The following is a 17,095-nucleotide window of genomic DNA, read 5'->3' on the forward strand; positions in this document are numbered from 1 at the left end:
TTCATATATACACCGGGTAGTATACTTGACATTTTATCTACCCGAGATACTATTTTTAATTTTGCATTGCTCTTGTGAGTGATTAAAAAAACAAAGGTGTCATGAGGAGTTACTTTCTTCCCCAATTTGTCGTGGAGAGTTTCTCCGTGGAAATATTATGGGCAATCATGTTCTGCCCCGTAAAAAAAAATCGATCCGAAAAATAAAGACGAAAAGCGTACATGGAGAAATATGGGTCCAATTATCAGAAAAATAGAATGTGGGTGCAATTAGATAACCTTTTATTTCACCCATATAAACCCTTGGAGTTTGTGAAAATAGTATCCATCTCTTTCGTCGAAAATATGGCGGAACAAGATGACAAAATTCCTTCTAATGAATTACAATCCTTATCATTCGTCAATACCCAACAAGAACAACCTTCTTCTTCTTCAGTCAATTCATCTATACCCAACTCGTAAGAATCTCTACATTTACTTTATTATATATATATTCATTTACTTTTTAACTTACTAAAAATTGAGTCTTTATTTTGTTAGGGTGTTGACGTTAGAGGAAAGGTTTAAGATAGTGAGGAGTATTGGAGAAGAATGTATTCAAGAAGACGAGTTAATGAATCTTCTTGAAAAGAAACCCCAACCCATTGCTTATGATGGGTTCGAACCATCTGGCAGAATGCACATTGCACAGGTATATATGTATCAATTAATTTATTCTTCACACAAGAACATCATGCTTAATTTAGAAACGGCAGGGGTAATATATGTTCTTCTTAGTCTCGATGTTTAGTGCATCATTTAGAAACGGCAGGAGGAGGAGTTTTTCAGTAGTGGAAGGAAAGTCTTTTGAATTTGAGTAGTGGAATAACTCATCTGGAGCTGATGGGGTGAGTTTAACAGAGAGAGGGAGAAACAGGGTTTTTAAATGCTCAGTTTCTCTCGGGCAGCTAAGTGGCTGGGAAGTTTTTTATGCCAAAGTTCTCTTGAATCTATCAAAAATGGTCCTCCACTTAATTTCTGGGATGGATATATAAAGATGATCGGCTCGATTCGATCAAACGCAAGAGGAGATTACATAAACATGTTGCTTATCTCTAGAGGTAGAGACAGTAGACCAAAAACCTTTTGTTTTCCAGCCGGGAGTGACACGGAAGGGTGGGGGGAGGTAGGATCAAAACTTCTAAAGCTGCTGGACTCCTCTCAAAGGCTTCTTACTAGATCAAACACAGTGGTCGGAATTTTCGCGATTTCAAAATGTACAACCAAACAACCAAAGAAATGTTGCTGGAGGTAGCACAGCAAGCATAGTGCGATCTACTACTTAACCCACAATTCAGGTGAGATCAAGAGGAATGGTTCTGAATGCTTCATGGTGGTCGTCAACGGTGATTTGCATCGCGTCTACTGGTGTACCTGATTGGAGGTGGGTTAAGCAGAATATATGTTCGGTCTTCTGACAAACTGATCTCAGGCCTAAGGACGGAGGCGGAGCATTGGTGCTCTTCAATATGGAACATAATGCTAACAAACTTGTTAGTATGCCTCCCCTAAAATTCTGGGAAGGAGAAATTCTTTTCAAAAGGTGGAACCCAGAGGTGGGGGCACTTTCTAGTGCTTTGTTGGGGTCAAAAGAAGTTTGTCTTAACTTCACAGGGGTGCCGTTACACTTGAAGACATCAGCCATTGTAGAGCTGTTGGTCAAGGAATGTGGCATACTGGTGCATATTGATGAATTATCTCTGATTGCAAGTCGAAAATCGGAGTCAAGGCAAGTGTGATGGATTTGGGCAAAATCCCATGCATCATTAACATAGAAGAAAGGGGGTATGTTTTCCCCGTTTGGGTGGAGGTAGAGCTTCATGGTGGTGGTGGTGGTGGTATGCCTCCGGCTATACAGGGAGGAGATAGTCTGACTGGACCAGCTGAGGTGGCTAGCTCAAGAGCCCATGTGCCGCATTTTCTTTCGTCTCAGAGGACAACGCAGTCCAACAATGAACCCACCAATGGGCATCTTTCGTCAGACCCTAGTAGGCCCCCGGATTTCAAATTGAACTAGAGCGTAGAATTTTAGATTCAAATTTTGAAATGGAAATAGAAAGGGCTGAGAGCATTGTTGGACCACAAGAAAGGAGTACTCTAGTGGTACCAAATGAGGCTCACTTAGTGGAGGTACCTAGTATACACACTTTGGTAGGAGGGAATGAGGAATCAACACCTGCCATAGTGGAAGAGCTATGTGAAACTGAAATGGATCCTATTGGGCTTCAACTAGAGAGACCTACCCAACAGAATCCAGCCCACACGCAAAGGAGGAGAGCTCATAATAAGAATACAAGGGGTAGAAATTCTTGTAGAGATGTTGAAGTGGGACATTTCCCTTGGTCCACTGGGGTTATGAGATGGAGAAGTATTACCAGGCCCAAGAGGAAGGGAAGGAACAAACCCAGGAAAGAGAATCATATACAGCCTGGCCGATCCAGTTGTGAAGAATTGAACTCCCTCCGCACCTCAAATGTCTACTGTAGCCAACATGAAAATGACGACCAAACCAGGATTTCAATGTCAGGTTCTGCCCCCTCAACACCAACGTATGGTAATGCTTTCTTTTCGTGCTCAACACCAGTTTGTGAAGGACCTGAAATTAGGGACTCTGTGCAACATCAAGGAGTAGTGGAGACAGAGAGCAACGAAATTGGGGGTGTTATTTACAACATGAGTGGAAATTATAGTCATGGTATGTTACCGATTAATGTAGGAGCGGTGGCAAGCAGACTATACAGTTGCCAAACAACTGAAGACCTTAATGATTGGATAAAGTATATGGTGGTACCGATTGCTAGGAATTTGGGTTTGTCTTCTCAATTAGGGAGCATGGGTTTGGAAAAATTGTTTGGGGATTTGTCGAAAGGAAACAGGGAAGCAGACACATATGCAGGGGTAGAGGTCAGAGGTCAGAGGTCAGAGGTCATCAGGGAGTCGAACTAAGGGAGGTTGTCGATGTCGATTAAACTGGTTTCTTGGAATATAAGAGGTCTTGGTAATCTAGAAACATGTAATAATGTACGGTTAATAATGAATGCGCACAAGCCTTCAATTATTCTTTTACAGGAGACAAAAATAGGGGAGGAACCGAACTTGTTGCTCCAAGATTTGTGGCGTCATCCGTGGAATTTCACTTGTTTACCAGCAACGGATTCTCCGGGGGGATCGTGGTAGCCTGGGATTCAGATGTTATAGAGGTAACTAGCTCACTATGTGGAGCTTACACCCTATCAGTGGAATGCACTCTGAAAACGGATAATTTCTCTTGGCTTTTAACTAGTGTTTACGGTCCCAATGATGATGTTTCGAGAATTCATTTTCTTGAGGAATTGGAGGACTTTAGGTTGTGGTCACTGCTACCATGGTGTTTGGGTGGAGATTTTAACTTGTGCAGATTCGGGCATGAAAGGGCTGGAGATTGTAGAATCTTTAAACCAATGTAGTTGTTTGATGAGTTTGTTTCCAGAAATGGCCTTTTGGACTACCCTTTGAACGAAGCGCTTTATAAATGGTCAGATTGTAGAACCTTAGTCGTATTGATAGATTTTTAACTTCTTTAGATTGGGATGACCATTTCCTACACGCAAAAGAGTTTGCCCTCCCAATGTATACGTCAAATCATAGAGCAATCAGTTTGGACTGCTCTCGCTCTAAAAGGGGCCCTGCCCCTTTAGATTTTAGTTTATGTGGTTTGAGGACAGTGACCTAATGAATCTTATGGAGGAATGGTGGCTATCGTTTTCTTTTGATGGGGCTCCGAGCATGGTATGGTGGTCAAAACTGAAGGAGTTGAAAAAGAAACTAAGGGTATGGAACAAAGAGTGTTTCAGTAGAGTGGATTTACTTATCAAGAGCAAATCCCAGGAGATTGATGACATTGATTGCAAAGAGGAAAGCTGCATTTTAACCCCCGATGAGGAGGTGCATCACGCAAACCTCAAATGTGAACTTCATGAGCTAATGAGAAGAGAGCAGATATTGTGGTGTCAGAAATCACGAACTAGATTTTTTAAAGAGGGCGAAAACAACACCAGTTTTTTCCACAAGACTGCAAATGCCAGGGCTAAAACCAACTCCATTGGTAGTTTGCTTATTGGCGAGACGGAGGTGAGTGATAAAACTCGTATTAGAGATCATATAGCGGAGTTTTATAAAAGCCTATATTCAGAGGATCCCTTAGTAAGACCTGAACTCAATGGACTGGATTTTGATTCGATTTCCGAGGAACAAGCAGTGGATTTGGAAATTGACTTCACTGAAGAAGAGATCTTGAAAGCCTTTAGTGCATTGGGTGGTGATAGAGCCCCTTCAGATGATTGTGTTCAGAAAGTGCTGGCATTTTTTGAAAGAAGACATTATGGTTGTAGTGAGAGAGTTCCAAGACCACGCTACTTTGGACAAACGAAACAATTCGACCTTCATCACACTGATCCCAAAAAAGAAGGGCTCTATTTCTCTTAAGGACTATAGGCCAATCAGTCTAGTGGGTGGTATATATAAGGTGATATCAAAATCCCTTGCATCCAGAATTCGAGTTGTTCTGCCCTCAATTATCTTGCTTCAACAAAGTGCGTTTGTTGGCGGGAGACAAATTCTTGATTGACCATTAATAGCGAATGAATGCATTGACACTTGTTTGAAGAACAAGGAGAATGGTGTCCTATGCAAGGTCAATATCATGAAAGCTTATTACCATGTTAACTGGGTGTTTCTTGATTATTTGCTTAAGAGGATGGGTTTTGGGGAAAAATACAAGAAGTGGATTTGAGCTTGTACTACTACGTCTTCTTTCTCCGTGTTGATTGATGGCTCGCCAACAGGCTATTTTAACAGTGAAAGGGGAATACGACAAGGTGATCCCATCTCTCCCTTTCTTTTCAATGTCGTAATGGAAGCACTAACTCGTATGGTGATCAAAACTAAAAATCTGGGATATATTAGGGGATTTAGACCAGCTGTTTATGGGTAAAAAATTGTCGTGCTTCAGTTTGCGGATGACATGCTATTCTTAATTGAAGCGTCTATCTCACAATTGTTTGTAGTAAAGGCTATTCTCCTGATTTTTGAGGAGGCGGTCATTGGGTTAAAGACGAATATGGCTAAAACCTCATTGTTTGCAGTTGGCGAGATTGATAATTTCGAAGATTTAGGAAGGGTAATGGATTGCCATGTAGGTACCTCGGATTGCCATTAGAAACAACTTATAAAAGCAAAACTGTTTGGGACCCGTGATTGAAACAGTGCAACAAAGGTTGGGTGGTTGGAGGCAGAAACTCCTATCCAAAGGGGCAAGACTAATCCTAGCACGAAGTGTCTTGTCTAGCCTGCCTATATATTTCATGTCTCTTCTCACCTTACTTGTAGGTGTGGCCGCAATTTTAGAACGCAAAATATGAGATTTCATTTGGGGATCGATGGAGTAAAAAAGAAAATATCACTTAGTAGGATGAGAGAAGGTGTGCTCAACAAAGGAGAATGGAGGTTTGGATATCAGGATATTGTCAATAATGAATCGAACATTACTAGGTAGGTGGTTATGGAGATATATTACTGAGAACAACTCTTTGTGGCGAGAGGTGATTATTGCCAAATATGGTATTGGAGAACATGGGTGGTGGCCAAATCCCACATCACAATTATATAGATGTAGTCTCTGGAGAGGTATACTTAACGTCCTTCCCGAATTTACGAGTAACGTCGTCTTCAAAGTGTGTAATGGCCAGAGATGTCGGTTTTGGTTGGATACTTGGGTTGGAGATAAACCGTTGGCTGAAAAATTCCCATTGGTATTTCAAGCGTCTACAAGGAAGAGAGGTTTTATTAACGAGTTTGCTAGCATGGACAACAATCAATTTGCATGGAACCTGCTTCTTAGAAGACAAGCTAATGATTGGGAGGCGCAACAGTATGTAAACTTGACTCTAGCACTTGAACAGGTGAGACTCGATGAACAGATTGATAAGTGTGTATGGATTGGGTCAAAGAATGGTATATTTACAGTGAAGTCTTTCTATGCCACCTTGAGCGACCATGGTAGTAACGAGGAGCAAGTCGCTGACCCCTTCCCAGTTAAGTTGGTGTGGAAAATATCAATAACTTTAAAGGTGAAATTCTTCTTCTGGGGGTGCAATTCATGGCCGCACGCTAACAGCCGACGCACTTATTCATAGAGGAACTATGATATCTCCCACATGTTTGATGTGTAATTTGCATGATGAAAGCATAACACACTTATTTCTGCATTGCTTTTTTGCACTTGAGCTTTGGGCAAAACTGATGGAATTGGTATTGAGGGCATTCCCTGTGATGGCACAAGCTGACTCAATACAAGAGTTGCTGCAATGATGGCCAAGAAGAAGTAGGAGTAACTTTGGTAACAAAGTTTGGCAGATACTCCCTTATGCGGTGATCTGGGTCATCTGGAAAAGGAGAAATAACCATGTCTTCAAGAACCGGGAACTTTCTATGCAGGGAACTATCTTGGAAGTGAAAGGCACCTTGTGGTATTGGATGTTTACATCTGGGTAGAGAAGGAATTATGTTTTCAAAGACATGTTACTGGGCTGGCCTAGAGTTCTACTGGGGAGTTAGTTCTAAGTAGGGAGTTAACTTGTTTTGAGGTTCCAGTAGAGGTACAAATGTTTAGTTCTCTTCCTATCGTGTGAGGATCGCACTCACCTTTTGTAACTGTGCTCTGCACTTGACCCCATTAATAAAATTAAACTTGTCCAAAAAAAAAACGGTAATTTTTTATTAGGAAAAAAAGGTGTGTAATGGTATGACACCCTCATTGTGATTGTGTGGAATGAAAATCTAGTAGGATGTTTGATCTCATTTTGGTCTTCTTATAGTATGGGCGTTTGTTTGTTATTTCCTCTGATTTTAGTTAAGTGATTAGTATTTTGCAATAAGGGTGTGCATGGGTACCCAATTACCCGAACCGGAACCGGAACTATTTATAGCGGTTCTGGGTCCTAAAATGTTAGACCCATTTAAAGTGGGTCTTCAAAAACCAACCCGATAAAGAACTGAAACCGTTAGAACCGAATAGTAAAAAACTGATGGGTACCCGAACCGAAACCGGAACCGATTAGTTTGATTTTGATATATAGAATTTAGTATTATATTACACTAAATAAAGACAAACCCAAATATTATTATTATATATAGTCTATATTTGTTAGGTGTAAAATTATATTAAATATATATAACATTTAACATAATAGTGAATGTGTGTTATTAAATATATCTTTTATAATATTACATTAAATATGTGTATTATAAATATTAATAATAATATTTACGTGTCTACGTCTATACGTATAGTTGTATACTTTGAATTAACTAATGCACTGTCTATATTAACTAATGCATGAATGTGTACGTGCTTGATATATTACATGTATATATATTAGATAACGAATACGTGCAATGCTAACTAACAATTGTGGTACATGTGATATTTATTTTATATATAACGCATTGACGCATTATGTATAGTATAATATACATATGTTCAATTTAAAATATACACATGCGTATAATGTATGAGAATGTATTTAAAATTTTTAGATAACTTTCAAATATTATTATTGAATTTAGGACCATTGTTTCTTATGAGAGGACAAAAATATTGATGACAAGTGTTATAGTTGCCGTAAACCAACTTTTATATCGGTTATATAACTAAAAAAATAATTTTAGCAATAAAAATGTATAACCCGATAAGGATCCGAAACCGGAACTGACTTAATTAATGGGTATGGGTCCGGGTTTTCAAAATATAAGAAAAAACCCGAAAGAACCAAACCCGATAGGAACCGCTAAAAATAGACCCAGAACCGAAACCAACCAGAACCGACCCATGAACACCCCTATTTTGCAATGGGAGCTTGATATCTGGGTGCTAATGTTTGTGTGTGAATTCTCCACTGTAGTTCAGTGCTTGTGAATCTATTTCTTTGATTATTTTTTCATTTTTTTGGCCTATGCACATGTATGGCAGTCATCATAAGTTTTAATTGATTTTTTTTTCACCAGGGTATTTTGAAGACAATAAATGTTAACAAACTGGTTTCTGCTGGTTGTCGAGTGAAGATTTGGGTTGCAGATTGGTTTGCACAACTAAACAATAAAATGGGAGGTGATTTGAAGAAGATACGGACAATTGGGGAATATCTGATAGAAATTTGGAAAGCTGCAGGAATGAACCTAGATGGGGTGGAGTTCTTGTGGTCGTCTGATGAAATCAATTCAAGGGCACATGAGTACTGGCCTCTTGTAATGGACATAGCTAGAAGGAACAAGCTTCCAAGGATAGTGCGGTAAATAATAGATACCCCCATTGTTTGCACATTGTTTGGTGATTATTAATTCAGTGCATGAAAAGCTTTTTTTCAACCTTTCAGAAGCTGAAACATAAAAGCTCCTTCAACGATTTTGCAGATGTTGTCAAATTATGGGTCGCAACGAGCAGGATGATCTGTCAGCGGCGCAAATTTTCTACCCATGCATGCAGTGTGCTGACATATTTTTCTTGAAGGTATCTTCTCCCTTTTCCTCTACCCTTTTATGTATCATCATTCATATTAGTTGAATCACACAACTTTGTTTATTTTGTTTTCGACAAAGATTTAGTTCTTCAATGTTTTGTCAATACATTGTTCTAGGTTCTTCCCAAGAAACATTAAATGTATCTTCATGCAGTAAAATCAATAATATGAATGACCTATGTAAAAGGGAATTTTATGTTTTTTTGCCATGCCAAGCTTGAGACATGGAATCACACATACATTCTAACATGTAATGCTGTTTCACTCTTATTTTTCTCACTCCTACAAATGCAGCTTTCCAAAGAGGTTTTAGTATAACATATATTCTCTATATTGTAAAACAATATTAATCCAACAACTAAATTGTGATACATGTATAACTTGTGCTCATTCCTCACCGTGAAGCCTTCTTTAGATTTAGGCGTCACTGGTTTTCATCATTTCAATTAACTGTAATGTACACTATACTGAACAAAATAATTATTTTTTTCTATTTTCTTTTTTGTTCGTAGAGGTTATTTTTACACCGTTGACACCCTACTCTCCAGGTGAAGGTGGTGGGAATGACCTTGGGACCAATTTACAAGGCGTGTCCAATAGAAAAGTGGAACCTTATACAAGTCTCATTCAAACTGATAGAATTGGAGACAATTGTTGAATGCCACATAAACTAGTATATTGCATTGCAGTGGGGGCGTGAGCATAGTCTACAAATTTGGGTTGGGCGAGACAATTTCCAGTGAGAAAGCTAAAAGATTTTCCACGAGAAGTTCTATCCGATTCTAGAACGTAGCATGGTGGGAGTTTTGAGTTCGGGGGGGTGTTGGTCTTGTGAGATGAGAAATTAGAGAAGAGAATGAGAAACTGAAGTGAGAGAGAAGGAGATATAATATTTTTTTTTTTGTGTGTGTGTGTGTGTGGGGGGGGGGGAAGGAACGAAGTGAAGATTTGCCCCTCTTTTTGAAGTCAACACAAAAACGTTTGCATACGCTCACTTGATTAATTTGATATATCTTTACTTCTTTCTAGAATATACCTACTAGTTAAAAAGTAACCAATTCATGGATCAAGTGTGAAGCACATGCACGGCTGCAACTATCTCTCAAACTTTTTTGTAAACCAACTATTTATGCATGTTTTTGGAGTTGCCTACTTGCCTTATGTTCCTCTAGAAGTGGTCTTCTTATTTTATTCTTTTAACGATTTCATTTTGATTTAAATTGGCCACTCACAACCGCATTCGTAACTGATCCCTCTGGCCCATCATTGATAGTTTGTGCTATGTCCAACCCAAAAATCGAAGTAGTACTCCCACTTTCTAAAACTTCTCTCTGTACATCTACCATATGAGCGACATCTGTCAGAAGCATAGGGTCACGCGTCCCATCTCTAGCGTTATATGGTTTGGGAATAACATTCCCATCACAAACAAATTCAAAATTGAACTCAAGGAAATTCCCCTTGTCTCTCTTGTGAGCCTGGTGAATCCACGTGATTGCTAGAACATGCAGGTGAGACTGCATGGTGGCTTGGACCTGATGGGGACTCCAGAGGTATTCTTTGGTCCACCTGTCCGCCCTCAATCCTGGAAACTGCCACCTCATCGATCCTATTATGGTCATCCTCTCCGTACAGTTCTTCTTCCCCACTGGGAAATGGTGTTTCTTCACCGCCATCGAGCTCAATCACCACCCAAATAGGAAACACGTGCCCCTCTCCTCCACGTTAAGAATGCGAGGAACCCACTGTTCTAAAAGTCGGTCTAGGCGGTGCCCAACTGACTCGCCTAGGCCCAAGTCGTTTAAAATATTGGTGGACCGACTAGGCGGGTCTAGGCGGACCGATTAGGCGGGCTAGGCGGTCCAGTCAATATATATATATATATATATATATATATATATATATATTTGAATGATTAAATGTCGAAAATTAAATGCGCGTGCAGGCTTAAGATTTGAATGAGTTTAAAAGACTGAAGTCTAATGTAAATTATATGTCACTATAACAAAGAGTACGTTTTTATATGAAGTCGATATTTTTCAACTATTACGCATTTTTGTAATAAGTATCTTTGTTTGTGTTTATTTTTTGAATTATGGTAAATGATTTTCTTCATTTCTTATAGTATAGGTGTGTATTACTATATATATTAGGAAAAAAAACCGCCTAGCGCCTAGCCCGTCTAGACACTGCCTAGAAGGCCTAGGCGCTCTCTGACCACCCGACTACTGCCTAGCATTTTTTAGAACACTGGATGAACCCTACCAAATTCCTTCACTTGAACTTTCACCATTATACAAGAGCTACACCAGTCGAGAGATTCTTCGTCTATTTTCACCATCTGACCGCACTCCTTGGCCAATAACTCAGCTATTCCACAATTTCTCAAGTGTAGGGGAACTCCAAAGAATTTAATGTTCGCCTCCTTTGCTAGCAAGACAGCATTGGGGATTGATACCACCTCAGGGTTCCATCTACTAAACTGAATTTCACCACCCCAGAACTCCAGTGGTGGCATCTTAGCTAATCTCTCTGCTTCCTGTTCAGTGTTAAAGAAAGCAATTGCTTCTCTCCCTTCCATAGTTTTAAAATTTGCTGGTTTGCACACATCCATAAGATTCTGTTCTACCCATCTCCAGTCAGGGACACCTCTTGATGATTTACACAACACAGTAGAGGACCACCAAGAGGCATTCAACACCATTTGGTTATATCTTATCCTTATGGTAGGTCGTACAGTTTGCCAGGCTCGGTTTGCGTCGCTAGTGACCTCCATTGCAGCTTGATCATTCTTTGTTTGGACTAAAAGAGGGTTTGAAACCCTTCCTTCAATATGTTGTCTGGTGTTTTGGTGCGGGTTGGTGGGTTCCAACAACTTTGTTAATGTCGCTCCCACTTCAGCCCAACCCTCTCTATCTACCCCGGCACGAAAGCATAAGGTTTTAAGTCTACCTTGCCTGACTCTGGGAATCATCAACAAGTTTATGAAGTCACCCCTTCTGTTAGTACACACTAACCCAATCATTTTATATGACCATCCCATAAAGAAACTGGAGTTCCTTTGTTTGGTGATTCCAGAGAGCATTGACAGAGGAAACTGCCAAGCCATCTTGCTCCTTTTAGAGAAGTGGAACACTGAAACACCCCTTTGCCTCTATGCTCCGTCAAACTCACGTCAACACCATCGGAAGAGCTGTTCCACCATTCGAATTCAAAAGATTTACCTTCTACCACCGCAAAACTCCGTCTTCTGCCACTTCCAGTTCTAGTGATTGAACTCTACGCCCAAGTCAAACCATGATTAAGGACAGTTTGATCTTAAAATACAGAACTCAGATGCTAACCTCATAATGATATCCAAATATAGGGTAGTGCCACGAAGTAGCATTGACCACAGGATAAGTTCCAGTAGATCAAGCCCTACATCAATCCCCTTACTTTCGAAAGATAAGAAATAGACAAAAAGGACTACTTCAAATGGATAAAAGATCTTGTATCACATGAAATATACTTTTGCCACACTAAGGGAAGAGAAAAAACAATAAAATTTAACTGTTTGCCAAGATATAACTTTACATTAGGGCCAATTATGCCACAGGATATGGACCTTGTATCATCATTCATATTAGTTGAATCACACAACTTTGTTTATTTTGTTTTCGACAACGAATTAGTTCTTCAATGTTTTTTCGATACATTGTTCTAGGTTCTTCGCAAGAAACATTAAATGTATATGTTCATGCAGTAAAATCAATAATATGAATGACCTATGTAAAAGGGAATTTTATGTTTTTTTACCATGCCAGGCATGAGACATGGAATCACATATACATTCTAACATGTAATGCTGCTTCACTCTTATTTTTCTCACTACTACAAATGCAGCTTTCCAAAGAGGTTTTAGTATAACATATATCCTCTATATTGTAAAACAATATTAATCCAACAACTATATCCTCTATATTGTAAAACAATATTAATCCAACAACTAAATTGTGATACATGTATAACTTGTGCTCATTCCTCACAGTGAAGCCTTCTTTAGATTTAGGCGTCACTATTCTCATTTTTGTTCGTAGAGGTTATTTTACTTTTACCATTGACACCCTACTCTCTAGGTGAAGGTGGTGGGATCATATCCGATGACCTTGGGACCAATTTACAAGGCGTGTCCAATAGAAAAGTGGAGCCTTATACGAGTCTCATTTAAACTGATAGAATTGGAGACAATTGTTGAATGCCACATAAACTAGTGTACTGCATTGCAGTGGGGGCGTGAGCATAGTCCACAAGTTTGGGTTGGGTGAGACAATTTCCAGTGAGAAAGCTGAAAGATTTTCCACAAGAAGTTCGATCCGATTCAAGAATGTTTTGTCGAGAACTTAGCATTACTGGTGGGAGTTTTAAGTTAATGGGGAGGGGGTCTTGTGAGATGAGAAATTAGAGAATGAGAAGTGAAGTGAGAGAGGGGATATAATTTATTTTTTTTGTTTGTGTATGGGGTGTGGGGGGGGATCTCTTTACTTGTTTCTAGAATATACCTACTAGTTAAAAAGTAACCAGTTCATGGATTAAGTGTGAAGCACATGCAAGGCTGCAGCTATTTCTCCAACTTTTTTGTAAACCAACTATTTATGCATGTTTTTGGAGTTGCCTTATGTTCCTCCATAAGCAGTGGTACTCCCTTTTTTTCTTCTTATTTTATTCTTTTAACGATTTCATTTTGATTTAAATTGGATATTTGCGAAGTTATATATTCAGTTGAATGCAAACATCATCTGATAGTTGTTGTTGTCTTAATAGGCTGACATCTGCCAGCTGGGTATGGATCAGCGGAAAGTGAACGTACTTGCGCGAGAGTATTGTGATGATATCAAGAGGAAAAACAAACCTATCATCCTGTCACACCGTACCTCCTTCTTCCTATCACTTTTATATTTCTTCATTTTTCTCTCTACCATTTGCTTAGATTTGAGCATGCTTAATTTGCAGACATGCTACCTGGTTTGCAACAAGGTCAGGAGAAGATGTCTAAAAGCGATCCGTCATCGTCCATCTACATGGAAGATGAGGAGGTAAGGACTGGTTCTATATCGAATAAGGGGATTCATTGATCTTTTAGATTGCAGTTGTGTATGACATATCATTTTTGAACGGTCATTCAATGTTCGATGGTTTAATCTGCATTGTACAGGCAGAAGTGAATGTGAAGATAAAAAAGGCTTACTGCCCTCCGAATATCGTGAACGGAAATCCGTGTCTAGAATATGTGAAGTTCATCATATTCCCATCCTTTGGGAAGTTCGAGGTAGAGAGGCGTGAAGACAATGGTGGGAACAAGTAAGTTGCACACCATGGGGATTACTTTCTTGCCACACGTTCCTTTCCAAATATTTTCTTTTGAGAGAAGGGTTTTACTTTCTCTTAGAAGACACCTTAAAAGGGTTTTGCTATGTCTTTTAAATGCATATTTTGTTTTTATGTGGTGTTCTTTCAAGTTCATTTTCAGTGGATTATATCATTATAGTTCACCGTTAACCAACCGCTTTTCAGGACCTTTACGAGTTTCGAAGAACTGGTTGTTGACTATGAAGAAGAAAAATTGCATCCAGCAGATTTAAAGCCTGCTCTCTCTAAAGCCTTGAATAAGATCTTACAAGTAAAAAATTTCTTTTACCCTTCCATTATAAGAAAAGATCACAAGTTATTGTACGACTCTGACAAAGGTTGTTTTTCACTCCAACACATTTTCTGCCAGTTAATTTTTCTTCTTCAGAACAAATAACAACTTTTGTCTTTCTTTAGAACTGAGTGCAAAACCCTTACATTCTGATAATGTTGATGTGATAACATTTTGAAGACCACTCTGCCCCTATAAATGATATTTTGAGCTTCACTATGCTAATGTCATATTCCCCCAACACACGCACCCACCCACACATACTTACTTTTTGGTTAGATAAACTCTATCAGGCATAGTTTTAAAATTTTAATCATTGTTGTTGGAAAAATGAATTAATAATTACAAGATCCATTACTGCAAGGGTTCGTAACTATTGTCAGCGGTGTTTTATCTCTTTCCTTCAGGAATTCTTTGATAAGATATTTCAATATAGTGATATTATATATGGAGATTTTTGGTTGACTTATTCATGACCAACTTCCCTTTCCCTGAGTATTTAGTGTAATGTGTATAAAATTCCAGTTCAGGAGTGTTGTTTGACCCCTCATAGGTAGCAGGGTTTGATATGACTGCTACCAAGATAAGCATTGTGTCATACGCTTACTAGAAAATAGATATGTATGTGAGGTTCATATACTGGTGATATTCGTGGCCAATTATTGTCTTTGAAAACTACTTTGTCAATTAGTGTCGTCGAAAACTACCTAGTACAACAGAAAATAGGTGCCAGGTTATGCATTAAGTGTAAAATATTGCTGTATGTCAACAATGTTCAAGCTAAGCCTTATCATTTTCTTTGCAGCCCGTGAGAGATCACTTCAAGAATGATCCTAAAGCCAAAGATCTATTGAAGAAGGTCAAGGTAATTTCACCATCATATCACCGACAGTCTTATATTCATCTGATTCTGATTACACTTTTATTTTCTTCATTACACTTTTTTTTCTTCCATTTCTTCTCATTCTGATTCAGTATTCATTTAAATTGCAAGTAACTTTTATTGGGATAAAGAAATAATGGAACCACATCTTCTTTTGTAGGCCTACAGAGTTACCCGGTGAAATGGAGTCTGATCTGCTGTCCCAGCTGACAAATTGACATTTTTTATTTTCATATATTTGGAATAAATTGTTTGAAGACATGATTTATTACTAAAAGTACCATCTCGCTTTCATACTTTTTTGGTTTTTGGAGTTTTATGTATTCTTGCAGCCATACTTTTCTTCAGGTGCATGTCGTTAATATACAACTGTTTCTATACTTTATGTATTTTCTTCTCCATCCCTTTCCTGTGTTGGTATTTCTAATCATCGCCAAGTCCAACACGAGATTTGTATAAATTAGCGACAGCAGCAAGTATATCAGAGTAGTAAACTGCAGTACAGAAGCCAAAATTAACATATGAGGGGGGCACTCGATTAACATTCATTCGACACTTTATCAACAGTCAATGGATCAGTCCGTGAACATGTGTCCAGCCCAATTCATCAGGGGGGCACTCGATTTCTCTATTATTAGAACTAGTAAATGGGCACGCGTTGCGCCTGCCTACAATGGTCAGAATGATCTGAAAGATTTATATGTGGTAGCTGGTTTTTAGAAGGGGAAAAATATAAGTACATAGTTTTGCAATATCTAAATCAAGCAGAGACTTTCCCTAGTATCCCATCACTTTCACATGTTTGTAAAAGGAAAAAAGCACTATGATAAAGCCGAGGGCATGAAATAATAACTGCAACGACATAGGAACTTTCCATCTTAGTTTTCTAATTTGGGAAAAAAATTAAAAGCACATGATATGTTGTACAAACCCAAACTAATTGTACATAGTATTCATTGCAAGCTACCACCATGAATGGCAACCAAACACTTTTTGCTAACATGCTAAGGTATCCCACAATTGATTCTCAAAAAAAATTCTTGAAAATAAGCTAAAGTATCCCACAACTGTAAAATCAATAGACATTGCAAACACTCAAATCTAAATTCCTAGAGTGTATATGAATTGAATTACAACAATTATATATGGAAGGAAACTTGAAATGAAATATAATGTTATCATTTCCTAAAAACAGTTCTGAAACATATTTAAAGGCATAAAAAAATAAGCATGAGTCACAGACTCGCACACAATGAAGATGTGCAGGCTATTCTGATCATGAGAAGTTGATATATATTGTTCATATGCATTAGACAGCTAAATGTTTGGTGACATGTGCAGTCTTCATATCTAATATCTTCCTTCTTAGGTCTTCAGATGCCCTCTTCTGCTAGGCTTCAGGCACCATTTGATGGTTCCATAACATTTTACCTTCGAAACCAAAAGATCTAAAGCATAAACATGTTAGTTGCGAGTGGAGAATGGCTAGCCTTGCAGGTAGTGGAGATTTAGGAACTGTTTATCTTGCTGAGCTGACTGGAACAAACTGCCTGTTTGCTGTGAAGATTATGGACAACGAGTCTTTGGGTAGCAGGAAGAAGATGCCTAGGGCCCTGACTGAAAGAGATATACTGCAAGTACTGGATCATCCGTTTCTCCCTACGCTATTTGCTTATTTTACTACAAATAAGTTTTCCATCTTGGATCTTGGTCATGGAGTATTGCCCAGGGGAGACCTGCACATATTGCGCCAACAGCAGCCTAGAAGTATTTTCACTGAGCAAGCAGCAAGCAGCAGGTAGGAAATTTGAACTAAGCTGCACTGCTGATATACTATTTGCATTGTCGTCATTTTGTGTCAAATAAAACACACATTTCACGCATAGACATAGAACGCACATGCATTTGTATATATGCACCGTTAGTTATTCTCTGTATA

General features: G+C 38.7%; 1 protein-coding gene across 2 annotated transcripts; it reads left to right on the plus strand.

Moving 5' to 3' along the window:
* Positions 1-296: 296 nt before the first annotated feature.
* Positions 297-15,536, plus strand: LOC147494507 (Tyrosyl-tRNA synthetase, class Ib, bacterial/mitochondrial). Of its 2 annotated transcripts, none has more exons than XM_086568924.1 (10): positions 297-457; positions 540-690; positions 8,082-8,365; positions 8,487-8,583; positions 13,397-13,502; positions 13,586-13,668; positions 13,788-13,933; positions 14,147-14,319; positions 15,079-15,138; positions 15,317-15,536. In XM_086568924.1, exons 1-9 carry the CDS (start codon positions 345-347, stop codon positions 15,102-15,104), a joined length of 1,179 nt encoding a protein of 392 aa, XP_086425050.1. In that variant the 5' UTR covers positions 297-344; the 3' UTR covers positions 15,105-15,138; positions 15,317-15,536. The 2 variants fall into 2 exon arrangements, with proteins under 2 accessions (XP_086425050.1, XP_086425051.1); XM_086568925.1 differs by having other exon boundaries at positions 14,147-14,252.
* Positions 15,537-17,095: the final 1,559 nt, after the last annotated feature.

The sequence above is a fragment of the Coptis chinensis genome, chromosome 6 (assembly GCF_015680905.1).
Source record: "Coptis chinensis isolate HL-2020 chromosome 6, ASM1568090v1, whole genome shotgun sequence".
NCBI lineage: Eukaryota > Viridiplantae > Streptophyta > Magnoliopsida > Ranunculales > Ranunculaceae > Coptis > Coptis chinensis.